The sequence below is a fragment of the Danio rerio genome, chromosome 1, assembly GCF_052040795.2.
Source record: "Danio rerio strain M-AB ecotype USA chromosome 1, GRCz13ab, whole genome shotgun sequence".
Taxonomy (NCBI): domain Eukaryota; kingdom Metazoa; phylum Chordata; class Actinopteri; order Cypriniformes; family Danionidae; genus Danio; species Danio rerio.
The window spans coordinates 19,874,147-19,901,589 of record NC_141021.1 but is presented as its reverse complement, the minus strand read 5'-3'; the positions used below and the strand labels follow the sequence as shown (position 1 = coordinate 19,901,589).

Below are 27,443 nucleotides of genomic sequence, written 5' to 3'. Positions count from 1 at the left end.
AGTGCAGTGGACTGTTGAGACATTTGCATTTTCACAGGCGTTTGAATTAATGGTGCCTTAAACATTTGGTGTTTTACATTTGAGTAGGTTAAAATGAGGCAGAAGTTTGAATTTAAATGAGTGCTGTGTCGTCCTTATGGTGAAAGGTTGATCTGTTAGGTAACTGGAGATGTGCTGAGATGTGCTTTTTTAGCAGAAAGGTCTGATGTATGCATTATGTTTAATGAGGGTGAAGGTGAACGGTCTGAATTTAGAGGTGTGTTGTGCTAATGGTGAATCATGAAGGTGATTTGCATGACCAAGTGGTGTGTAGATTACCATTAGAGACTTTCAATATGGTGGACTGGGTTTTGGGTTGCTGTGAGAGATTGGATTTTATAAAATTAATTAAAAGTTAGGTTATGTGACCCTGAACCACAAAATCAGTCATAAGCGTCATTTTTTTGTTTGAAATTGAGATGTGTACGTCATCTTAATTCTAAATAAATTTGATTGTAAGGCATTGTTTGTTCGGATAATACTATATTTGGCCAAGAAAATCTGGAATTTGAGCGATAAAAACCCCCAAATCTAAAAACTGTAGTAAAAAATAATACAGTTTATGAGACATAATTCATTTAGGAATGTACAACATACAAAGGCACCATATTATGTTTAGTCGTTTTTTTTACAGTGCTGATTATCAGGTTTTTATACAATAATAGGTCCCACTTTATAGTGGCCTTAACTAATATGTACTTACAAAGGAATTAATAGTTTGTTACAATGTACTTATTGTGTAAATACCTGTATTTGTTGTGTTCTTATGCTTGATTAAATACCTTTATGTAATTACATCTGTAATTAACTTCTATAATTACATTTGTAAATAACTGCTGAACATTCCCTACACCTTAACCCACCCTTAAACCTATCCACACCACCAAACCTGTAATAATAATAATTATTATAATTACTTACTCCCAGGGCCATTTATATCAAATATAACTCTATGTTGGTGTTTCGTAATATTTAGTTTTTTTTTTTTTTTTATGAGATTGGTCGTTAGCCCTACGCTCAACCCCCAACCTGGAGGACCAGGACATACACACATACACTACAGACAATTTAGCTTACCCAATTCACATATAGCGCATGTCTTTGGACTGTGGAAGAGACCGGAGCACCCAGAGGCAACCCACACAAACATGGGGAAAACATGCAATCTCCACACAGAAATGCCAACTGGCCCAGCCAGGGCTCGAACATTGACCTTCTTGCTGTGAGGTGACGATACTACCCACTGCACCACTGTGTCGCCTAATAATAATAATAAACTTTATTTTATATAGCACCTTTAAAAGCAGTTCCCCTTCGGGGGGAACTTCAGCACTATAAGTGGATTTGATTGTAAAATCCACGCATTGGGAGGTTCGGTTCAGAAGCTACTCGTCTGAAAGAGTATTGAACGGGCCAATTAAGAATGAATTGGCAGCGCAAGCCTGCGCAGGTGAGCGGCATAAGCAATCAACTGAGTATATAAGCTCACCTGGCGCCAGCAGACGCTATCCTTTTCGCTTCAGAGACTTTCTGATCGAGTCGATGAGGGTTCCTCCTGCTGTGACCAGCGATTCTGAGCGAACGAGAGCATTCTCCCGGTCCAGAGTGTGTACACGCAGTGGCAGACGGTCGAGCTGGGTTTCTCCCTTGCCTGGCGTTCTTTGGGTCCGGTCCTCCAGAGCGGTGCGTATAAAGTTGCAAACTTCACAGAAAGAGCAACACAGTCGTGCAGCACGTCCTTATCAGGACGGCGCTCCGACTGTGCGTTTCTGGATGCGGTGGTTTCCTGTCCTCGGATGATGGGCGCGGGCACTGCGTTACATGTCTGGGGGTCCAGCATGTTAATGCGCTGCTCGCGGGCAGTTCATGTCGTCATTGCGATGCCATGACTGTTGCGCAAGATCGCGGTTAGCCTTTGCAAAAGGGCGAACCACCCCAGTTGTCCCCTGCTCTGCAGCGGGCACTCGGGCAGATCTGAGGGTTTCAGCGAGAGATAATCCGTCGCCCACGGGCCCGCGGACCTCCCGCTCCTCTAAGCGCTCCATCCAAGCTTCGGGCGGGGGAAGCGATCCGTCTAACAGATGGTAGCCCTTACGCCCGATGACACCGGAGACCAGATGTCCACCGCGGCATCGGAGGGTGGGCTTTCATTGTCCGATGATGATCCAGACCCGCTCGCCCCCTTCGGGCTGGTGAGCGCTGTCACTACGGATCCTGAAACGGACATGTTAGCCGTGCTTTCCCGGGCTGCTTCGGCCGTGGGTTGGAGATGGTTTATCCCCCAGCTCCGCGGCCGGACCGACTAGAGGGGCGTTCCCTTCTTCCCGGAGGTGCACAGTAGGCTCAAGCGGTCTTGTAAAGCACTTTTTTCTGCTCGTGCTGCGTGTTCCTCCACCCTAACCACTCTTGACGGTGAAACAGCCAGGGGGTATGTGGCGATTCCTCAGGTTGAGTGCGCGATGGCGGTAAATCCGCGCGGCGCCTCTTCTTGGCGGGTTCGCCTCGTCTCCCATCCAAAGCCTGTAAGTTATCTACCTCCCTCGGAGCTAGAGCTTACATAGCTGCGGGCCAGGCTGCTTCCGCCTTGCATGCGATAGCCACCTACCAGCGCTACCAAGCGCAGGCGCTGGCCGAGCTGCACGAGGGTGGGTCCAACCCAGGCTTACGAGCTTCGCACCGCCGCCGACTTAGCTCTTCGGACTACTGAGTCCGCTGCGTGTGCGTTGGGGAGGACGATGTCCACATTAGTGGTCCAGGAGCGCCACCCCTGGCTGATATGCGCAAAGTCGACAAAGTCCGCTTTCTTGACTTCCCCATATCCCCAGCCAGGTTCGGCGACACTGTCTGTGAATTCACCCAGGAATTCAAGGCGGTGAGAGAGCAGTTGGTGGGTGATGTCTTATCGGCGGTCCGTAGCCCGCTCCGCCCGCCGTGCCATTCATACCTGCTCCTCGCCGAAGGCGCCCGCCTACGAGAGCTGCTCCGCCCCCGCACACGCCTTCGGCGAAGCGAGCGCGTCGGGCACCTCGGAAGCAGGCAGCCCCCCTGCCCAGAACGCCGTTAAGTCCGGCAACGGACCGCGAAGCGCCCCTGGGACAGGCCATCTGGAGAAGAGGGAACTTGCTCTTTCCCCGCTGGAGGGCGGGGCCCCATTTCCAACGGCACTTTTTACTGCCATGAAAACATTATGAAAGGGCACTTTTCACTTCCCCAGATGTGACAGCCCGAAATCTGCCAGTCTGGGACGCTATGCTTTCTAGCTTGCAGATTCGGTGCGTTTCGCCAGTGGCTCACGAGCGCTGGGAGGACGGTCTCCTTTCTCCCACCCCTCGAGCCTCCCCTCCGGAGCTCGGGTTTGGAGTGAGAGCAAAATATCTCACCTCCAGCTTTTCCGTGGGACCCGCGAGCTTCCCGGATCAGCACACCCACTCCGCGCTGCCCCACTGCTGGTACGTCAGCGATTGTAGCGATGAGTCCATTAGCGAGAGCTCTGCCTGCCTGGTTAGCGCGGGCCAGCTCTTCGCGGTGGCTCATACGCACAATCAGACTCGGCTATGCGATTCAGTTCGCGAAACGGCCCCCCAAGTCACGGGTGTGTATTCACCAGGGTCAGCCCCCTGTCCGCCCCTGTCTTGCGAGAGGAGATTGCTGTCCTCCTGGCGAAGGATGCAATCGAGCCGCTCCCTCCAGCCGAGATGGAGAGCGGGTTTTACAGCCCACGCTTCATCGTGCCCAAAAAGAGCGGTGGGTTACGGCCAATCCTAGATCTGCGCGTTTTGAACCGCTGCCTGCACAAGCTGCCGTTCAGAATGCTAACGCAGAAGCGCATCCTCCGGTGCGTTCGTCCTCTGGGTTGGTCTGCAGCATTAGACCTGATGGACGCGTATTTCCATGTCTCCACTCTTCCTCGCCACCGACAGTTTCTGCGGTTTGCGTTTGAAGGTCGAGCTTGGCAATACAAAGCCCTCCCCTTCGGGCTCTCTCTGTCTCCGCGGGTCCTCACCAAGCCCGCGGAGGGTGCCTCAGCGCCCCTTCGGCTCGCGGGCATCTGCATACTCAATTTCTTTACGACTGGCTGAATTTGCCCTCTCTTTGATTATGCACAGAGTTGATTATGCACAGAGACAAAGTGCTCTGGCACTTCCACCTGTGGGGGTTTCAGGTCAACCGAGAAAAGAGCAAACTCGCCCCCGTGCAGAGGATCTCTTCTCTCGGGCTGGAGCTGGACTCGGTCACCATGGCAGCGCGCCTCTCCGGAGAGCGCGCTCAGCTGATGCTGTACTGTCTGAGAGAGCTCGACAGTAAAATAGTGGTCCCACTGAAACTATTTCAGAGGCTCCTGGGGCATATGGCATCCGCAGCCGCTTCATGCCGCTCGGATTATTCTATATGAGACCACTTCAGCACTGGCTTCACGATCGAGTCCCCAGACGCGCATGGCACGCGCGCGCACACCGAGTCTCTGTTACTGCGCTGTGTCGCCGCGCCCTCAGCCCTTGGAGCGACCCCTCGTTCCTACAGGCCTGGGTGTCTCTAGAACAGGCGTCCAGTCTTGTTGTCGTTTCAGCAGACGCTTCCAACACGGGCTGGGGGGCTGTGCGTTGCGGGCATGCGGCTGCGGACCTGTGGAAAGGTACCCAGTTGCATTGGCATATCGCCTGGAGCTGTTGGCAGTGTTCCTCGCTCTCCACCGTTTTTTTCCGGTGCTGGAGCGGCAACACGTGCTGGTCAGGACGGACAGTACGGCGGCGGTGGCGTATATCAGCCGTATAGGGGGTATGCGCTCTCGCCGCATGTCTCAGCTCGCCCGCCGTCTGCTCCTCTGGAGTCATCCGCGGCTGAAATCGCTGCACGCCATTCATATTCAGGCAAGCTCAACCGTGCAGCCGATGCGCTCTCACGGCAGCCTTGCGTCCTGGAGCATGGAGACTCCACCCCGAGTCTGTTCAGCTGATATGGGCGCGATTCGGGGAAGCCCAGATCGATCTGTTGCTTCCCCCGAGATCGCTCATTGCCAGTTGTTCTTTCCCTGACCGAGCGCTCTCGGCACGGATGCACTGGCTTACAGCTGGCCTCGGGGCACGCGCAATACGCGTTTCCCCCAGTGAGCCTGCTCGCGCAGTTACTGTGCATGGTCAGGGAGGACGAGGAACAGGTTGCTGGTTGCGCCCCTCTGGCTCAACCGGACCTGGATGTCAGAGCTCTCCCTCGCGATAGCCCTCCCCTGGCAGTCCCTTCGAGAGCACCTACTCTCTCAGGGACAGGGCACCACCTGGCACCCTCGCCGATCTTTGGAGATTTTTAGACGCGAGGAAGACTTAGGTAACCTCCGATTGCGGTGGCTAATACCGTCACTCGGGCTAGAGCCCCCTCCCCGAGCGCGCCTATGCCCTGACGTGAAGTCTATTCACTGAATGGTGTGTCTCTCGCTGAGAAGACCCCCGTAATTTGCCAGATCAGCGTTGTGCTTTCTTTACGCCGAGAGAAGCTGGAGAGCAGGCTGTCGCCCTCCACACTCAAGGTTACGTGGCTGCCATCTCCGCTCTCATAACGCGGTGGCTGGCAGCACCGTGGGAACGCATAACCTCATCATCCGGTTCCTCAGGGGCGTTAAGCGAATTAATCCACCCCGCCCCCTCTCATGCCCTCTTAGGATCTCGCCCTCGCTACACAAGCCGCGTCAGATCCCTTCGATCCTCGACTCAGTATATTTCTGTCCCTGAAGACAGCTCTGCTGGTCGCGTTGATATCGATCAGAGGGTCGGGGACCCGGAGGCATTTTTCGGTCAGTGACTCGTGCCTGTAATTGGGCTGGCTTCTCTCACGTATGAGACCCCGCCCGCGATATGTGCCCAAGGTTCCTACCACTCCGTTTTAATACGAGGTAGTGAGCCTGCAAGCGCTGCCCTCGGAGGAGGCAGACCCAGCCCTTATTTATTGTCCAGTTCGCGTTTTGCGTATTATCCGGACCGCACTCAGAGTTTAGATCATCTGAGCAGCTCTTCATCTGTTATAGCGGTCGGCAGCAGGGAAGTGCCGTACCGAAATAAGTTCCCACTAGATTGTGGATGCCTTCTTCACTATCAGAGCCGAGATGAGCCGCGTCCCCCGAGAGCGCGTGCGCACTCCACTCGGAGCTTCGCATCCTCTCGAGCGCACGCACGCGGCGCCCCTCTAACAGACATCTGTAGAGCTGCGGGCTGGGTGACACCCAACACATTTGCAAGGTTTTACAATCTGCGAGTGGAGCTGGTTTCCTCAAGGGTATTAGGTAACCCTTGGTGATTGAGGAAACAATTCGGTAGGGTGTTGAAACACGCTTGCTGCGCCATTTTCCCTAACACGGAGATACGTGCGCCTTTTTATCTGTCAGTAAAGTTCCCCGTCAGGTGAGCCCTGCAGATTCCTCCGTGGCCCCCAGCACTGACTCAGCGGAGGAGTCACTTGCTGGCCCACTACGTTGTAGGTCTGCCCGCTGGTCAGCCCGCGTTTTGGGTAAAGGTGCCTGCTATGCGTGGTCCCCACTAGGCGATCCCATATGCTTATTCAGCCACGGTTAAGTCCCCCCCTGGGCGGACCCGTGTCTTCCCTCCCCGCTAACCACTCTTTTGCTATGCGTACTCCCCCTTTTTAGGGCTAGTCCATATGTAAATTCTGCCATCTATCCCCCCTTGGGTAACGGATGGCCTCCGCAGCGTCCTCCCTATCGGGATTGCACGCTTCCCAACGTACTGTCGTATTTTCCTAGAATTATCTAGATGCTCACGACTTCCCAAAAAAATATATATAAATCCGTAAAACTTCTGTTGAAGTAGGATAAATTAGGGCCAGGGACACGTTGGAGGACCGCGCCCCCCATGATGTGGGTGCGTCACGCTTGCTTGACTATCTCCTCATCGGGGGTGTTGGTAAGGTGCAGTCATTATGGCGCTTTCAATGGGCTCCCAATGCGTGGATTTTACAATCAAATCCACTTATAGTGCTGAAGTTCCCCCCGAAGGGGAACGTTCGAGGTTACTAAAGTAACCCTTCGTTCCCCGAGGAGGGGAACGGAAGCACTATACTCCGTCGCCATAATGACTGTCCCTTAGCTGTTGAAAGTCTCTTCAGCTTAAAAAGGATAGCGTCTGCTGGCGCCAGGTGAGCTTATATACTCAGTTGATTGCTTATGCCGCTCACCTGCGCAGGCTTGCGCTGCCAATTCATTCTTAATTGGCCCGTTCAATACTCTTTCAGACGAGTAGCTTCTGAACCGAACCTCCCAATGCGTGGATTTTACAATCAAATCCACTTATAGTGCTTCCGTTCCCCTCCTCGGGGAACGAAGGGTTACTTTAGTAACCTCGAACGTTTCTCAATTACAATACTGTGCTAATAATACAATTAAATAATACAAAATCAGCAAGTAAAAGCAAGTTGTAAAAAAAAATTATGTCTTCAAGTCAACATTAAAAGTATCATAATTCTGAATTTCCCTGTAGGTTTAGGAGGCAGGGAATTCCAGAGGACGGGAGCATAGGAAGAAACACCCTGATCATCCATAGATCTGAGATGAGAGGTAGAACTATCAAGTCTGACTGAGATGAACGCAATCTATCATTAGGAGTGTGTAGATGTAACAGTTCAGTGATGTGGTGCCTGGCCATGTAGAGCATCGAAATCTTCCCAGAATACAACAGCAACATGGCTGCATACGCAAGTCAAGAGATGCACAAATTTAAGTATTTTTTGCCAATATTAAGAATTTTTACAACAAACAAGCATATTTTTAATACATAAAAAATAAACTTAAAAAAAAAACCCTGCTAAATTAAAAAAATAGAATTGGAATTGGGCCTTAAATCTAACTGGGGGCCAATGCAAGGATTCTAATAATCAACATTTGAAGTTATTCAAGACCCAAGTTCTCTTAAAACTACTGAACATCACCTTTTATTGTTTTGATCCACTTCAAATGTTGACTAATGTACATAAACACACTGATAGATGCCCTATTTTGCATTTGAACACCTGCCACTGAGAAACCCACTGCACATCCCTGATTTAATATATTAAAAGGAATATTAAATCATTTTACACTTTCATTTTCTATTCTTGGGTAATAGTGCTGTTTGAACATAACAGTCAAAGGCAGTCATTTCCTGTATGAAAATATGCTGTTTCTGAAATAAAATTCTTAAAACACATAATTTAGTATAATTTACATTAGTGAACGTTACAATATCCCTAATTAAGTTATCCCACCTCCCCACCTCTTTACTCTTATGGATCAACAATTGAGGAATTTGAGTGTTTAATTTTTCATTAACATTAAACATTTTTAAATAGTAAATAAAATTTTTTAACATATTTAAAAAAAAAAATTGATGTTAACAGACTTAACATGGCATCACTATACAATATTATATTGAACTTGTAATGCCTGTAAAGTAGATCCAGGCTTTTTTTTTTTTTTTTTTTTGCTGTACTTTAGCTTCCATACCCACCCTACACTATTTTTATTCCATGCAATCACTGTACATTTTTAGAAAGCAAAATTGTCTGAAAGAAGCACAGTGGCTTTTGCTTTCACAGTTTAGTCCTTCAGGCTTTTTGCTTCCTTTGTTGTTCTTCAGCCTATTAACTCAGAGATATTTCAGAGATTAAAAAATGCTGGGTCATCTCTTTAGATGTTCTGTTCTTCTGTGCTTTCTCTGTACTCACACAAAATGACTGAACAGCCCTAAAATAAGCACAGAAATTGACTTGAAATGTAAACGTATTTCTTAAAGGAATTGTTATTTTCAAAAATGACAGTTCACTCACCACCAAGTAGTTCTAAATTTTTATTGTTATTATGTTTTCTCTGTTGAACATAAAATGGTTTGAAGAATGTTGGAAACTGTAGAATCTCTACTGTGACAATCATTCCCGGATTGGCTAATTGGGAGGACAGGGAGAATTCCCGGTGGGTCTGTCCATTTTTTGGCCGCGAGGGCCGGTGTCCCTAGCTCCAGACTCTGTGGCTCTCAGCAGTCACATTTTTTTCATTTATTTATTTATTTGACCACAGCCTCACTCTTTTTATTCATTAATTTGCCGCAGCTCTGCTCGTTTTATCTATTTTCTCGCAGCCTCGTGAGCAAGATGCAGCCTGCAGGTTAATGATGGTGTGAATCAAATGAGTCTCTACGCTGAGAAAAGCTGTTGTTGTCCAGTGGTCAGCACGTTGCGTTACGACGCTGCCGACCCGGGTTCGAACCTCATCTGAGTAACTAATTATTATTATTATTTATTTATTTTTAAGACATTTAATACTGTTAGGGTTGTTGAAAGTTCTATAGCAGCTGTGATAGTGCCATTAGAAACTGATTTGGAAATGACCTTATTTTAATATAGTCAGTCGTGAACTAAGGTGGCCCGGTCTGAGGCTTGAAACTCCAGGGCTGAAAAGGAGTCCCACTCCGGCCCTGGTGACAACTATAGTATAGTCAGAAAAATATCATTATTTCGGTTTCAAATATTCTTTAAATTAGGTCAATTTGTCCAATTCAGAAAAAAGAAACTCAAACATGTTTGAAATGTGACTTTAGTAAATGACAGCAGGACTTTGTTGTTATTATTTACTTTGATTTTTGTATTCTCAGCTTTTTTGATTTGTATTTTATGACTTGTTATGATACTTGTATTCAGTGGTATCTTTAGGGATTGAGCACCGGAACAGTGCGTAGGACCTATTGGAATTGCTCCATTTATTATTATTTCTTCTTCTTCTTCTTCTTCTTCTTCTTCTTCTTCTTCTTCTTCTTCATCATCATCATCATCATCATCTTCTTCTTCTTCTTAAGAATGACTCGCAGTTTTGAGGGTCTAAACATGCTCGAAAAATCACTAACTTTGCACACTTGCCAGAAATGGTGAAAATTTACGTTTGTTATAGGTTTCGGAATTGGGACTGACCCCAGAGCTACGTTTTATACAGACATAAGAAACTTGGCACGCACATCAAACCTACAAAAAAGTCTCCTCCTAGACTTTTTTCATCAGGTTGAATCAAGTCAGTTTAGTCCAAAGGCCTTTGTGATGTTAAATTGTGAAGATCTAGAGTTTCCGTTGAAGGGGTGACAAAGTTCAGTGCATTGCCATGGAGGAGGAAGTACTTATAACTCACACACAATGTCAGATCTGCCTGAAAATTCACTCTCAAAGTTTGATGAGATTCCTCTCCTGAAGACATCTGCATGCCAATATTGAGTTACAGTCACCTGCTGACAGAAGGAAGTTTGGCGTAAAACTGTGGTTTTCTCAGATTTTGAAAATTATGTCAGCTTAAATTATTATTATCTACTGTTCTCTGTCATCCTAAGGCCTCTGAGTGGCGGTAAGCCTGGGTGTGAGGTCCTTTTCATTGCAGCTTGCAGCATTAATTTTTTATTTATTTATTTATTTATTTATTTATTTATTTATTTATTTTTGTTCATCTTGTTTTGCTTTGTTTGTTTTTATGTTATAACCACCAATAAACAAAGAATAAAAAACATCTTTGGAACAAGTGAAATGTGAAACAGTGATGCTAATTGGTATTTTTTATTTTTTTTTGGGTGATCAATTTATGACTATCAAATTGTCTTGCTTAAATATTATTTTATATCTTACATTTTACACACCTCTAAATATCTTTCAGTTCTTTGCTTTTTGGATAAACTAACAATTTTCATTATCTATTTATATAATAATAGTGGTACAGTGGCTCAATGGTTAGCACTATGACTCGGGTTTTCCTCACAGTCCAAAGATACGGGCTGTAGGCGAATAGGGTTTTATCCCGAGCTAGTGTTTTTCCCATACTGATAATCTTCCGATTACCTGTTATTGTGAACTTTTTTCCATTTTATACAGTTCCTTTTACAGCATCGATGTTGTAATGTCATTGAAATACATTCAGTTAAATAAACTTTGGCATTCATTTAGTTGCTCAAGCGGAAAAAGAGACAAAAAGCCGTTTACTCGCATGCGCCCATCAGAATTGGCAGGTTTGCGCAGAAGCTCCATTGAATGTACTGGGGTAAAATAAATGCTCATATTATAAAGACATGGCAGAGAAAATGTAATGTAATGCAGTGCTTCTTGTGCAATCTGAGACCCACTTTAAATCGGATATCACTCAGCTAGTGGAGATCGCTGATTTTTAAAGAAAGCAGACCTTAAACGCGCCGGTTTTTGCATTCGCATACAATTCGCCGGAAACGCTTAACCCAGGTTACTGGCAGATTAAAAGTCCTATTAGCATGCTTCGGCATATATCGTATTGGGTAAACAAAATTGGCCTAAGTGTATAAGTGCGTGTGTGAATGAGAGTATATGGGTGTATGGCTGCATAAAAGTTTTACCTGAATAGTTCACTGTTTAATCCACTGTGGTGACCCTTAATAAATAAGAGTCTAAGCTGAATGAAAATGAATGAATTTATATATTGATATTAAAATGTATGTGAATAATGTACTTTATAAAGTGCTCAAAGCAATAAAGATGGATTTGACTGAAGCTCGGATACTGTATGTGCTTATAGCCGTTATATCGTTATTGTTTTTCCAGGAGCTACCAGTATTGAGCAGTACTGTTTACGGAGGGACACGTGGCGGCAGGTGGCTGTCATGAGTGGGAGAAGGCTGCAGTTCGGTGTGGCAGTTCTGGATGACCGTCTGTATGTAGTTGGGGGACGAGATGGCCTGAAGACGCTAAATACGGTGGAGTGTTACAACCCTCGCAGCAAAAGCTGGAGCGTCATGCCTCCCATGTCCACACACAGACACGGCCTGGGTGAGAAATAATGTGCATTTAGTTGTCATGATCATTCATTTAAATATGTTTTAAATAAATGACCTGAAGGTTTGACGTGTTGTGCGTTCAGAGATGCTCTTCTGCATTCCTCGGTTGTAACGAGTGGTTATTTGAGTTCCTGTTGCCTTTCTATCAGCTCAAACCAGTCTGGCCATTATCCCCTGACCTCTGGCATCAACAAGGCATTTGCGAACACAGAACTGCCGCTCATTGAATATTTTCTCTTTTTTAGACGATTCTCTGTAAACTCTTGATATGGTTGTGCGTGAAAATCCCAGTAGATCAGCAGTTTCTGAAATACTCAGACCAGCCCGCCTGGCACCAACAACCTTGCTACGTTCAAAATCACTTAAATCACCTTTGTTCCTCATTCTGATGCTCAGTTTGAACAACAGCAGATCTTCTTTACCATGGCAGTTTCTCAATATCAAGTATGCAAAGTTTGAATTTGCGTCCTTGCAAGGTCAGACTTGCCAAGTTCAGACTTGAAAGAAAGAACTCTCGAGGACGCGAGGACACAAGTCGAGCACTTCTTCAAATGGAATGGCAGTGTACTTTATAATGTCATCTACCTCACCATGGATTCATCGGTTTCACTGTACATAAACAATAACATGATCTAATTATATAAAGCACGACCCTGTAATTAATATTAAATTAATATAATAAATCTACATTTTTGATTTAAGAAAATGTACACATAAATTCATATAAATGTGCAGCAAAATGAGTTATTATATACTGACACGTGTCTTTGATTATCAGATTTAATAAACTACAATGGTAATTATACAAGTATATACACAATAAGAAATAAAGACATACACGTTAAGAAATAAAGATTACGTCAAACAATTTGGTAAACAAAGACTAACAGCGTACAACACGGTAACATAATTAAAGACAATTACAAAAGGTAACACTGCCAAAATAATACACCTGAGAACAATAATAGAACAATAATAGATTTATAAGACCAAAAACTGTCCATTTGATATACACAAGATGTATTAAATATCTTGTTTTTTTTTTTATAATTATTTTTTAGGCGTTTTTTACCTTTATTTTGATAGGACAGTAGAGAATTCAGACAGGAAAGCACTGGGAGCAGAGAGAGGGAAAGGATCGGCAAAGGACCTCGAGACGGGAATCGAACCCGGGTCGCCACGAGCACACTGGTGCTACATGTCAGCGTGCAGTACCACTAGGCTACTGGCGCCGACTAAATATCATGTTTTAACTACAATCGAGCTCCCGCTGGCAGGCTGGGAATCGGAGTCCACATAAGCTGAGCCACATCGCCAAAAACGCGTCAAAATCTTTGTGAATAAACTGCCGATTCCAGTTTAAAACAACTACATTCTCGCCTGAAAACTATTAAAACTTTTTGTAACACAGTAAAGGAGTATTTTTAAAACCGTGCGGATTTTCTTCTTCACTATTAGCATTTGCTGGTTAAGCTGCAAAGCATTCTGGGATGTACCTAAAGGACTGGGCTGTACCTAAAGGGCTGGGCTGTACCTAAGCTTCGCAAGTTCGTACAAGTCACCTCTCGATGCACCCTTGGTCAAAGGGGCAGATCAAGTACACATCTGGGAACTTTATCTGTACTTTTCAAGATGTGAACTTTGAATTGGAACAGTACTTTGGCAACGGTTGATGACGTTCTACATGTCTAAATGCATTGAGTTGCTGCCATGTGATTGGCTGATTAGAATTTTGCGGTAACAAGCAGTTGGACTGGTGTACCTGGTAAAGTCACTGGTGAATGTATATTACAGATATTGAAGAACTTTGTCAGATTTTAGTGAAAACCTAATCAGGTAAATTTAGAATGTGAGCTATTTATTTGTATGTGTAATTAATATTTGTATTTGTAAGTTGATTTTTTTCTCTCACAGCTAAATCTGTTGATTTGCACTCACAGATAGTAATTTAAAACTCACAGATAGCTGTTTAAGAGCCAACTGAACGTTAATTTAAGTGTGTGTTTGTACTGTAGGTGTTGCTGTGTTAGAAGGCCCCATGTATGCAGTTGGAGGTCATGACGGATGGAGTTACCTAAGCACAGTGGAGCGCTGGGACCCTCAGGCTCGCCAATGGAGCTTCGTAGCATCAATGGCAACACCTCGAAGCACAGTTGGAGTAGCAGTGTTAAACAGCAAGTAAGCACAGGTGGCATAAAACATGAGTCCCTCCAGATTTCATGGGGCATTTTTCAGATTTTTTTGCAACCAACAACCTGATAGAGCTTGAGAGGTACTGCAAAGAGGAATGGGCAAACATTCCCAAAGACAGGTGTGCCAAGCTGATGGCATCATATTCAAAAAGACTTGAGGCTGTAATGGCTTCCAAAGGTGCATCAACAAAGTATTGAGCATAATACTTACGTACATGTTATTTTACAGGTTTTTAATTAAATTTGCAGCAATTAAAAAAAAAATTCACATTGACATTATGGGGTATTGTGTGTAGGATTTTAAGGAAATAAATTAATTTAATCCATTTTGGAATTAGGCTGTCACATAAACAAATGTGGAAAAAGTGAAGTGATATGAATACTTTACAGATGCACTGTATATAATCCCAATTCAACATTGCAGATGCTGAAATTGATTACAGAAACAATATATTAATTTATTTCACTATAATTTTATTTTATTTTAATTATTTTTTTTTATTAAATTTTATTTTACCTGGGCTTTGTAGTAAGAGAAATGAAAGAAGGAAACTTAAGTGCTTACCTCTGAACTCTACAAAGCATACTATATTATATTTGGTTCATGATGGACTATAAATAATCAAAATAAAGAAACCTTATAAATTTTTTTTTTTTCATTAGCGAAACCTTATGCATTAAAAACAATTAAGCTGTATTATATATATATTTTATATATATATATATATATATATATATATATATATATATATATATATATATATATATATATATATATATATATATATATATATATATATATACATTTTTTATATATATTTATTTATTGAGTTTTTGAATTTACAATTAAAATCAGTACGACAACTTCTTCTACCACAACCACGGCATTGAATGAGAGAGAACAAAAAAATAAAATAAAATATATATCGTTCCAGACTTTCTGAGTTGATAGTGAGAAAACAGTGTACCATATTTATTATAATTTAACATGAGAGGCTTTGCAACATCTAGGAATATACAAAAGGTGTATCTTTATACACCAAAAAGTCATGGCATCACAAAACCTTCCACATATATCAAAGTTAACAGTGATGGAAAACATTGTCATATTTCTTTAGTCAATATGTTATCACTTGACATGAAGGGCTTGGTAACATTCAAAGAGTACAAAATAGAAATACCGTAGAAAAAAGGAATAAAGAAATAAAAATAAATAAACAAATTATTCTAAAGGCCAGGAAGTTCTTTAAAGTATTTAATAAAGGGGGACCATTTGTCTAGGAACTTGCGTTTCAAGCATCAAATTATGTATTTAATCTTTTCCAATTAAATGTAAGATATCACTGAATGTACTGTATATCTTAACTGAGATCTGTATTCTCAGGCACGACACCAAAAATGTCCATCAATGCTGAAAGCTGAAATATATTTATCAAATATAATGTACTGTATTTGTATTTGCCTATTTGTAATCATCCTGCACTGCATTGCTCAGATTTTGCTTTACAAGTGACTAAAACCTGCTTTTGATACAGTAGTCTCCATACCTGCGATTAAAATGCTGCTCGGGTTTAATCTCAAGCATGTTCTGTCTGTTTGCGTAAGGCTGTATGCTGTGGGTGGCAGAGATGGAAGTTCGTGTCTGAAATCGGTGGAGTGTTTCGACCCTCACACCAACAAATGGAGCAGCTGTGCCCCCATGTCTAAACGCAGAGGTGGTGTCGGTGTAGCGACGTGGAATGGCTTTCTCTATGCTATCGGTGGCCATGACGCTCCAGCTTCAAGCTTAGCATCTCGACTGTCAGACTGCGTCGAAAGGTGAGTGGCAGAAGAAAAGGAACTGAAATGAGGGCAACGTTCAGGGGCTTGAATTTAAAAATTGTTTGTGGTGTACAATAGGGCCTTCTGTCATTGCTTCAGCAAAACAAAACCTTTATGGTTCGGAAATCGAGACGTTAAGGCAGTTATTATAGGTTGTAGTTATTTATAAATGATTATGCATAATTTTGCAGCTGTAGTCTATATATTATATAGTCATATTTACTGTATATGTGGTGGAAAGAGCACAGAAAATCATACTTAAAGTACCATTAATTGTCCAAAAATGTAGTGCAAATACAGTAAAAGTACCTCTTGTAGATATTACTTGTAGATACTTACTTTTTAGTTTCTTTAACGTTTACAAAGTAAATTACTGAAGTAAAATTAGCGTAGTCTCTGTGAATCATGTACTCAGTAAGATAATTTGTTCCCTGCAGAAGCAATGGAACTTGTTCCTTCTGGAATGGAAGAATTGTCATTATTTTAATTGCGTTGAATAAAAAAAGGTAAATGAAGGTGTAGGTTACACAGTGCATTGTTAATAGCTGAGCTCCTTAAATTAAAAAAGAAGAAAGAAAAGCTTCCTAGTAAGAAAAGGTAATGCAACAGTAACCCAAAAGTAACGTAATGCATTACTTTTCATAAAAAGTAACTACTGTAAGTAACACAAATAGTTACTTTTTGGGGGGGTGTAACTCAATATTGTAATGCACTACTTTCTAAAGTAACTTTCTCCAACACTGCTTAGTAAATTGTACAATTAATGAGAAAAAACACTCAATTACAGAAGCTTGAGTATTTATACACCACTGCTGTATAGACAGGAAATTTAATATCTAATACTGCTGCTGCTGCGATACTATAAGCCATACTATTAATTATAGCCATATGATATTTTTGGTTAGGTCATACACCCAAATACAGCAAACATGCATTTTTATGGCATTTTATTCCCTCTTATTATGACTACTAGTTAATTATTAGCCCTGTTATTATTATTATTACATATTATAGTTAATACTTATTCATTTGTAATATATTCTTATTTTTCAGGAATTCGTTATATAATGAAATATAATAATAATAGTAATAATAATAATAATAATAATAGTTGTAATAATAATAATAATAATAATAATAATAATAATAATAATAATAATAATAATATTTTTTTAAAAAGCTGTCAAAACCAGCAAAAAAAGTTTAAGTGTCATCATCAAAAGATGTCCATATAGGATCAATATCCTTTTTTGTCAGTATCTTACACACCCCTAAAATGAAGTTTGTCCTTGCATGTGAAGTAGCTATGTTTAAGCTTGTGTTTATGTTTGCTGATCAATCCCTCTTTATGTGTTAACAAAAGCTAAATGAAAACTGTTAATCTTACGAAGCAATTGTGTCTCTTGAGAAGACTTATATTAAACCCCTCGATTCGTATGGATTTAATTTTAATCTCTTTTCAGATCTTTTGAAATGTCAGAGTCAGGGCTAAATAGACTTTCATCTGAGGAACATAAAACTCTCAGGTTTAATAAAAAACTGTGTTCTGAAGATAAAAGTTTTACAAGTTCTGAACAGCAGTTATGTATTTTTAGGTAAGCAAGGTGTCACTTTAAAGGCAGGGTATGTCATTTTTGCCACTAGAGGGCATGTATTTACAACAAACAATAGTGTAGTTTAATGATGTGACTAAGTGTGGAATCATGGGAGTCTTCTTGGTAGTATGAAGGAGAGTGAGGGTGAAAGCCATCAAAATAAAACAAGACCGCTGAAGCAATTGCTGTTTAGAGACGAGCGTGAAACAGCACGAAAGCAGTGGAACTTTTATCAGTCACTGTTGGCCACTTACAGTTCTTTTGCTCGGGATCACATGGGGAGGAAGCAGCTCATAAGTTTTATCATACAAAATACATTTTAGGGTTCTCTTATAATGCTGCTCTATGCAGTCTGTTAAAACACAAAGCATATTAAAGTGTGTTTGGTGTTTGTCTGTTGCATCCTTGGTATAAGGAACAGGAACACTTTGGGAAGATGTGAATTTGGCACTGGTACTTCAGCAGTGACTGATGATGACATTTCACGAGAACTTACTGTAAGAACAGATAAGAATGCATACTGAGAAATGGTCACAATAAATAGGTTGAGGTGGAGACCATGAGCTCCATCATGAAGGAAAGGCCTCCAGGTGACCACTTGTATTGCCTGTTGGATGGGCTGGCACTGCTTCAAAAACATGTTGGATAATATAACCACAAACAGTCTAAGTCAGAATTATTAGCCCCCCCTTGATTTTTTTCTTTTTTTAAATATTTCCCAAATGATGTTTAACAGAGCAATGGAGAAAGTCTTATTTGTTTTATTTCAGCTAGAATAAAAGCAGTTTTTAATTTTTAATTCAAAATTATTATCCCCTTTAATCTATATTTGTTTTCGATAGTCTACAGAACAAACCATTATTACAACTTAATTGTTTCATGTTCCATCCACTAAAAACAATTAAGTTAACTTAATCTGTTTGTCTTGGGACAGCATGAAGGAATTGTGTTGAACCCAGCTATTTTAGTGTATATAACACTGTTCTAGTGTAATTTTGCATACATTTATTAATCTGTAATAAAAAAAAATTGTAAATATTGTGCTTTTGCATGTGATCATAAACAATAGAAAGTTGTGTATGTAAAGTTTTATGTCCCTCAGACAATTTGTTTGTCAAGTTGTAGTAATTGATGATGCTGCTGAAGCTTGTTTTGTGTTTGAGTCTATTGATTTGGACCACAACAACTTCAGCATGTGGGAAGGCCTTGCGGGACGTGCCAATTATTGCTTCATATGAGCACCACAAGACACTGGAGCTTGTGCTTTAATGAAAAATTGAAAAGAACCCATTTGAACAGACGCACAGGTAAAATCACACTTGTGATTAATGCACAACATTGTGAAGAAAGACCTTTTTTATCTTGGTGAGTTTCCACATAAACAAACAGATAAAAGCTTTTCCCCAGGAGAATGAACACTGTGCTCCGCGGCATTTAGATTTTTTTATGAGCTGCGTCTTGTTTTATGTACATCTGTAGCCTACCGAGATCATTTTTCCGGGTGGTTGTTTGACCTGTGAGTGTGATTTTTGTTGCTGTTGGTCATGTCTCAGAAACAGTGCGTTTACTGAGATTGTGTTTGGTGTTGATTGTGACTGGCTCGTACTCATCGTCTCCTCTCATCTGTCTGTCTTTCTGCCCCTGTTGAATCTCACTTTAAAGATCTGTCTGTCTGCTGAAGACTTGAACACTGCTTGCACCCTCACCGAGCTCACTTTCTGTCAGTCAACGTTTACTTGCCGGGTCTTTGACTTCTGACTGACACAAAGATTCATGTTTTCTACCTGTGTGTCTTAAACGGGGATTAAGAGATTTTAGAATGTTGTGCTTGAATGGTAATATTAAGCTTATAAGTGTTATGCTGATAATGTTATAAATTATTATTATTATTATTATATTTCACCAATACTCTAGTATTCAGTGCTCATTTAGTGCTCAAGAAGTGTTTCTTATTACATTATTAAGAGGAAATGGTTGTGGTGCTTTCTTTAGAAAGTATGTACACAAAAATTATACAGTAATGGAAAAATAAAGAGACACTGTATATTAACAATCCTCGGGTATGGTTTTGAGTAAATATTAATATTTGTTTATGTTAAATATTAATATTCATTATTAGGGTATCACTTTTTTGTTGAATTTAAGTTGCACTGCATCTACATGCCAACTAATTTTCATTAGAATATAAGTTAACTGTTAGGTTGGGCTTAGAGTTAGTGTAAGTTGACATGAACTTGCAAAGTTTCTTATAGTCAGTTAATTGTCTTTTGAAGGAGCAGTATCAGCAGATATTTAGCAGACAGTCTACTCAATATACTCAAATTAGAATTAATCGGCACGTCCATGCAATGCAACTTACAATAAAATATGCAGTAGGGACCATCAAAATAAAGTCTTGCCAAAATCATTTGTTGTGATTCAAAATCAGTTTTATTCCGCCAAATATGGATTTCTTAAAAACAAATAAATGTGTTTATGCATAGTATATATAATTCATGTCGAAACTGAAAATATTGCATTTTTTTGTAATTTTTAAAAATAAAAAGCTCTAAATTGAGCATGTCTTTGTACTGTGGGATAAAACAGAGGACCTGGAGGAAACCCGCACGTGACCATGCAAACACCACACTGAAATGCCAACTGACCCAACCGGGGCTCGAGCCAGCGACCCTCTTGCTGTGAGGCAACATCGCTACCCACTGTGCCACCATGCCACTCTTCAAAATGCCATTTTTAAAATTTAAATCAGGTTTAAATTTATGAATGTATAGATACATAACTGATTTAAACATCACAAATCATTTAATGCACAGCAAGCTGTGGCCTATCTTTTTTTTTTATTATTATTTTATATTTATTTTCAACTCTGAAATGGTTAATGTTTACTGCCCAACTTTGCATTTATAGCCAAAAATGACTGGAAAATGGAATTTATTCTACTGGGAAATGGAATTTTTTTGACAATTGAAATTCTATCAGTATTTCGCTTTTAACATTTTTTTAAAATGCATTCCATATATCAAAAATGAAATGGGGGAGAAAAAAAAGCACCTGCGCAAACATAGATACCATATTGTAAATAAGCTGTTGCAGAATAAGAACACGTGGATAACATTTTGACCAAAATGTTAGATAAACTGATCCAAATAATTACAAGGTGACAAAATGGCAGTGACAAAATCCTGTGCAATAGAAATCAAATGAATATATGTAAATCAACATTTGATATTCTTTATATAAATACTCTGTTTAACTACTTCTTTCAGGTACGACCCAAAGACAGACATGTGGACAGCGGTAGCTCCCATGAGCCTCAGCAGAGACGCTGTGGGTGTGTGTCTTCTGGGTGACCGTTTGTATGCTGTCGGTGGTTACGATGGTCAGGTTTATCTCAATACAGTAGAAGCCTATGACCCCCAAACCAACGAGTGGACACAGGTAAACGCATAAAACATGGCTGTGTTTGTCTACCCTGTAATATCTGTAAATCATTCTGCTCCTCCCTACATGTCACATGTGCGAGTAACATCTCCATTCTCTGTCGTGGTTTGATTCTGCCTCCTTCCTTCTGGCGCTGTTTGTTTATGACGCTGTTTGTTCATTATGTAAATGCAAGGCCTCCATCATTCTGACAGAAGTGCAGCTCGTCTCTGCATCACAGCATCTGTTATTATTACCTTTCGCTGTAGCAAGTGGCTGATTTCTCCTGGGCTTCATTTCTTGTTATGTTTTAGGTGACATTTCCTTCGCCCACATGCTGAGAGTTCATATTGTTTCGTTTGTAAAAGAAACAAGCCTGGGGATGTGTGCTGGTCACAGTGTGTGTTTGTGTATAAGAGCAGGAGAGAGAGCAATAAAACAGTGTGTGTGTGTTGATGGAGGGAAATCATCACTGAGAATACTGTAAATGCACTGCTAAAGAGACGTTTGTGTAGATGAATCAGTAAGGATAAAACTAAGTATCATATGGTGATTTTAATCTGTTTTGCTCTTTCACTTTAAATGCCTGTATTTGTTTCAGATGATCACATCTTTAATAGTGAAACCTATGGTAGCTCAGCGACCTCAAACGCACTGCAAGTTAAGAAAACATGCAAATAGAGAAAAACTTACAAATTGCATTAAAATAGTGAATTCATTATTTGTTAAGCATTAATTCTACATTACTAGACGTTAGTAAGCAGTTTATTGCAGATATAAATGTTCTATTGTTGCCTTATAATCACATTTAAAATGTGCTGAATGGTTGTACTTTCAAAATTTGTGACTGATTAATTTTTCATAACTAAATTAAGTATTGCATTATTTACAAATAATTTATATTTAAGAGTAGTTGGGTTTTTTAAAGATTATTCAGAATGAGTTAGTAAATGATTAACATTTATACATCTTATTATTTAGGCATAGAGTAAAGGTTACTTTGTATGTTAATAAATGCTTTATTAATTCAACTTCATCCAGTTTTGTGACTTAATTTAAAGTGAGGACTATTTATGCTTTATAAATCCCTTATGAATGACAATTAAAGGCTCAGTATCAAATGAACATTGGAACAATACAATACACACTGGGTTCACTCTAAATGTGGAATTAAGTATTAGCTTAAGTAATAGAGATGAATGTACACTGATGAAAATTCACCTCAATCGCATCTTTTTTGTACAATACCTGACAAAAGTCTTGTCGTTGATCCCATGCAGAAGGTTGATTTTTCCGATGAATCATCTGTTGAACTGCATCCCAATCATCACAAATACTGCAGAAGACCTATTGGAACCCGCATGGACCCAAGATTCTCACAGAAATCAGTCAAGTTTGGTGAAGGAAAAATCATGGTTTGGGGTTACATTCAGTAAGGGGGCATACAAGAGATCTGCAGAGTGGATGGCAACATCAACAGCCTAAGGTATCAAGACATTTGTGCTGCCCCTTACATTACAAACCACAGGAGAGGGCAAATTCTTCAGCAGGATAGCGCTACTAATATTTCAGCCTCCACATCAAAGTTCCTAAAAGAAAAGAAAGGTGCTCTAGGGTGCTCAAGGTGCTCCAGGATTGGCCAGCCCAGTTACTAGACATGAACATTGTTGAGCATGTCTGGGGTAAGATGAAGTAGGAGACATTGAAGATGAATCCAAAGAATCTTGATGAACTGCAAGAACACTTTGTTTCCCATTCCAGACGACTTTATTAATAAGTTATCTGAGTCATTGCAGAGATGTACTGTATGGATGCAATCCTCCAAGCTCATGGGAGTCATACTTAATATTAATTCTTTTCTCACTGCACCATGACTTCATATTCTATACGGTACATTATTTCTGTTAAGTGACAGGGCTTTTGTCTAAGCAAAGTCAGACCTTTATTTTTGTAAAATAAGCATAATCTAAAGGCATTTGGCTTTCAAATAAGACATTTCTGATACGAAATGATCAAATAGAAGTCAAGATATTGTTTATTGTTCCTGAAACTTAGATAGGCGACAAGATTTTTGTCAGATAGTGTTTTCAAACAAATTCTACTTAATCTGAAAAATTCACAAGATGGAGTAATCCAGTGAGTAATCTAAAGAGAATGACACAATTCACATGTTCTCTTTTTGTTTGGTTTGAACCCAGCATCAGTGTTTTTCTACAAGCATTTTCGTTCTCTCTCTGCCACCAAAAAAAAAAAAAAAAACTCTAAATGACTATTTCCAAACTCTTAAGAGTTTGTTCATTGCTTTAAGTTTACTCACTCTTATGATGTTCTAATTATGGACTTAAATGTCCATATTTACTGTGTATGTGTGTTGTAAATCTGTCATCATATAAAGCCATTGTACCTCTTCAGAAGTTTTGCATTAGACTGCTCAATTAGTTGTATTTATAATGAGATGTAGATTAATGAGAATCATTATATATATATATATATATATATATATATATATATAAATATATATATATATATATATATATATATATATATATATATATATATATATATATATATATATATATATATATATATATATATATATATATATATATATATATATTTATATATACACACATGTATAAATGTTTTGGAAAACTATACCTTGTTATATAAAACATAAATCTTATTGTTTACAACAGCAATAAATTGTCATGTACAGTAAATGGCTATTGGGAAAAAAATTAAGAAGCCATTTTTTTAAGTTTTTCTCTTTGGAGAAATTCTCAGTTTCTCTGGATGTACTGGTTGTAAAGTTTAATAACATTTTGTCAAAACTTCAATACACTTACTGTCATTTAGCACACATTTATTTACATTTACATTTAGCCATTTAGCAGACACTTTTGTCTAAAGTCTTACAATTGAGGGGACATAGTGATTCAACAAGAATAGGCAATACACACAAAAAGTGCTAGTTATAGATGGTAACTTGTTTGTGCTTAGGAAATTTAGTGCTAGAATAAGGGTGCTTTCACACCAGTGGATCGATTCTTTAGATCCAAAACAGGGATTAAAATTACATAGTTACATTGTTGCACTTTGCTCTTGGTGAAGTCTGCTTTCACACGGCAGAGTTTCTAAATAGACCACAATAGCTAAAACAAGTCACGTGCGACTAAACTCTCCTCACATTGGTCAGTTTAATGGTTTATTTTGCAGAGTCTCGCTCAGCTGTCATGCGTCCTTATTTAATTTATGACGATGAGCAATAAGACATTATAAGCAAAAAGCTGGGCTTAAATTTTGAATGGTGACACCCACAGACATTGTCACCAGATAAAAATCAGAGGTAAGAATTTCTCATACATAGCCGTTGGCTAGAATTATGCATTATTGGCTTTACATTACAGAGTGAAGTAACAGAAAAAAACAAGGCTTGTTTGGTCAATTTTTCTAACAGGTAAACAGCTCTTGTTAATAGTTTATTGCATGTTAATAGCATGCTTTCACTTTTGTATTTGACATGAAACGCATATTTACCGGAAGGAATGACATCCCACCGTAATCATAATTCTCTCTTCGTATAGCTGTATCCTATTACATATCCATAATACACTGTGATATAGCCTGGCTCGGACCATATTGCTTTCTCACTACAATCAATCCGCTCCAGAGTTCATTTCAATCGAGCCGAGACCAACTCATTCAGGTGATCTCGGACTGATTGTTTTGGTGCGGATCCGAGTGCAGTTGCTGGATTCACATATGCCAATCGAATGCGCTAACTGGGGAAACGCACCAGGTTTCCAAACAAAACTCTAGGTGTAAATGACCCCTTGGGTGTTTTTTTGTTTCCTTTTAGAGGGAGAGAGAGAAAGTGCTTCTACAGTTGGTCTTGGTTTTATATATATATATATATATATATATATATATATATATATATATATATATATATATATATATATATATATATATATATATGTACACACAGTAGTATTGTATTTTCTAAAATGAACATAAACTTGTTTGAAGATAGGGCACATTTTTTATATTTTTAACCAATTGTCATATTAGTGTAAAAATGGCAACATTCACTTAAATTGAAAACAATGTTAAATTAGGAAGAAATGCCATTAGTAGTTTGCTGAACAAAAGAACAAACACTTTACTCAAGCATAACTATATATTATAAACCCAGAGCTGTAAACATGCTCGCCCACATACTGAGATTTCCTATTGTTTGTGTGAGTGTGTGTGTTGAAGGAGAGAACATCAGTCCCATAATAAGACCATTTGTAAAGCTGAATGCATTCTCTCTAAGAGGGATTTGTGTTTGTTGTTGTAGGTTGCGCCGCTGTGTTTGGGTCGAGCTGGAGCTTGTGTGGTTGCAGTGAAGCTTTGAATGGCCAGTAGCTGACAGTGCTCTTGAGTCCTGCGCTGGATCCAGACTGACCAGAGAATACCACGCTTGCTCAACTGTGCTGCTCCTTTTTGCCTTCTAGTATGTGTTTATCTATTGAAAGGGGTTTATTTCTTGGCTGTTAACATCAAGAGACAGACTTCATCCCATTCTGTCGCAGTCTGACAGGGTTTATTTAATTTAATGTCCATCCATTTCACTGCACAGATGTTTGTATTCCACTATATTAGAAAAATATATACAGTGCCCAGCCGAAATGGGCACACTCCCCTTGAAATTAATATTTGTATTAATATCTCAGTGAGTATAAAAAATATATTTTGGTCCATTTAAACAAAACAGTTTTATCAAACAGTTATTTTCACTAAAATAAGAGTGTGGTCACCAAACATACCTAAGAATAGAAAGGTAATACATTTAAATTAAATGTTTTTTTTCATAAACTTAAAATTTTAAGTTAATTATATATATATATATATATATATATATATATATATATATATATATATATATATATATATATATATATATATATATATATATATATATATATATATATATATATATATATATATATATATATATATATATATATATATATATATATATATATATATATATATATATATATATATATATATATGTATATATATATATATATATATATATATATATATATATATATAATTAACTTATATATATATATATGTATATATATATATGTATATATATATATATATATATATATATATATATGTATATATATATATATATATATATAGTTCTCTAGATTTTTCCTCTTTATTAAATTTGTATTTAATACTTTTCTAGTTTTTTATGTTCATTTAAGATCGACACGTTTAGATATTAATTTTTTTGTTATTATTATTATTATCATTATTATTATTACTATTATTATGTCTGTATGTGTGTTCAAACACGCACTTAAAACGCAGAGTGTCCACTTTCGCTTTGCTTCAAATCGCGTGTACATAATCCGTTTTGAAAACAGCGTCGATTTATGACTATGGAGCGCGTCTGACAGTCTCACACCACTACATAAACTGAAGCCACCTTTCCACTGCACATGATAAATGACAAGCGACAGACCAGAAGTCCTTCATTTCCAGTGGAGAGTAGTCAGGGAGCTCCATGGAGTTCCGATCATCTCTAAATGTGGAAAATTCACATCCGACTTGTGCCGACTGCCACAAGGGGGCATATTCCGACAGTCGTGTCTGAATGTCGTATGCAGTGGAAAGGCAGCTTGACTGTTTTGAAGATTGCATAGAAGGGGCAATGGCGCCTAAAATGGAAAGGAATGGAATCCTCCAAGGGGCGTCTCCTGGTGGTTCGGCGGTATGGGTTGCGTATAGGGAGGATCGGCTTTTAAATGTTTAATGCCACCCTTGATAGAAAGATTAAAAATATGGGAGAAATACCTTTATGGGATGATAGTGGGATCCCGGGAAAAATAGGATGGTTGACAAGTATGATCATTTTTGACGTTTACGATCAGTGCAAAAAAACTTTCAGAAACAGTTCATTCCTTTTTTTTTGGAGTGAAATATCTAAACATTTTAACAAAACATTATTATAATATTAATGACCCAAAATGTTTGAATGGTGTTACATATAAACAGACCTGTCTGCATTTTAAATGGTTGAATTGTCAACTACTTAAGTACAGTGGATAGCTTAGCCATTTTGTTAGCTTTTTACCTTCAGCAAGCAATTTACAACCAAAATATGTCATATATTGTATCATGGAATGTAAAGAGTGGAATATATATTCAGTCAATTAAAAGCATAACTGTAATCTGCACAGCCAAATTTCCTCAGTAGAAAGGGTCTGTCATCTAAGAATAGCTGGAGTGCAGTAAAGTGTCTCTAGGGGAAAAGAGTGCTGGAGAGAGAGCCAAAAAAGACCTGCGTGTGTGTGTGTGCGCATGTGTGTGTGTTTTTAATCTGTTTCAGAATCAAGCTTTATTATTAATGCTTTAGCTGAGAAATGAAGGTTGGCAGCAGCTCTTGATGAGATTTTCATCTTTGTGGTGTGTTTTTTATATATATTTATTTATTTATTACAGAACAGCAAGGTCAGAACAGATTTTTGAGATCTGATCAAACGGTACTGATCAGTGAGCAGCTT

At 39.5% G+C, this 27,443-nt stretch overlaps 1 protein-coding gene across 4 annotated transcripts in view; it reads left to right on the top strand.

The window, feature by feature from the left end:
- The window catches only part of klhl5 (kelch-like family member 5), a 132,124-nt gene extending 106,702 nt beyond the window's left edge, over positions 1-25,422 (top strand). For 2 of the 4 annotated variants that reach the window (XM_087235994.1, XM_087235992.1), the window contains exons 7-10: positions 11,614-11,787; positions 15,817-15,856; positions 20,721-20,892; positions 25,217-25,422. In XM_087235994.1, coding sequence (XP_087092120.1) covers positions 11,614-11,787; positions 15,817-15,856; positions 20,721-20,892; positions 25,217-25,273 — 443 coding nt within the window. In that variant the 3' untranslated portion in view covers positions 25,274-25,422. 4 annotated transcript variants of the gene reach the window in all.
- Positions 25,423-27,443: the final 2,021 nt, after the last annotated feature.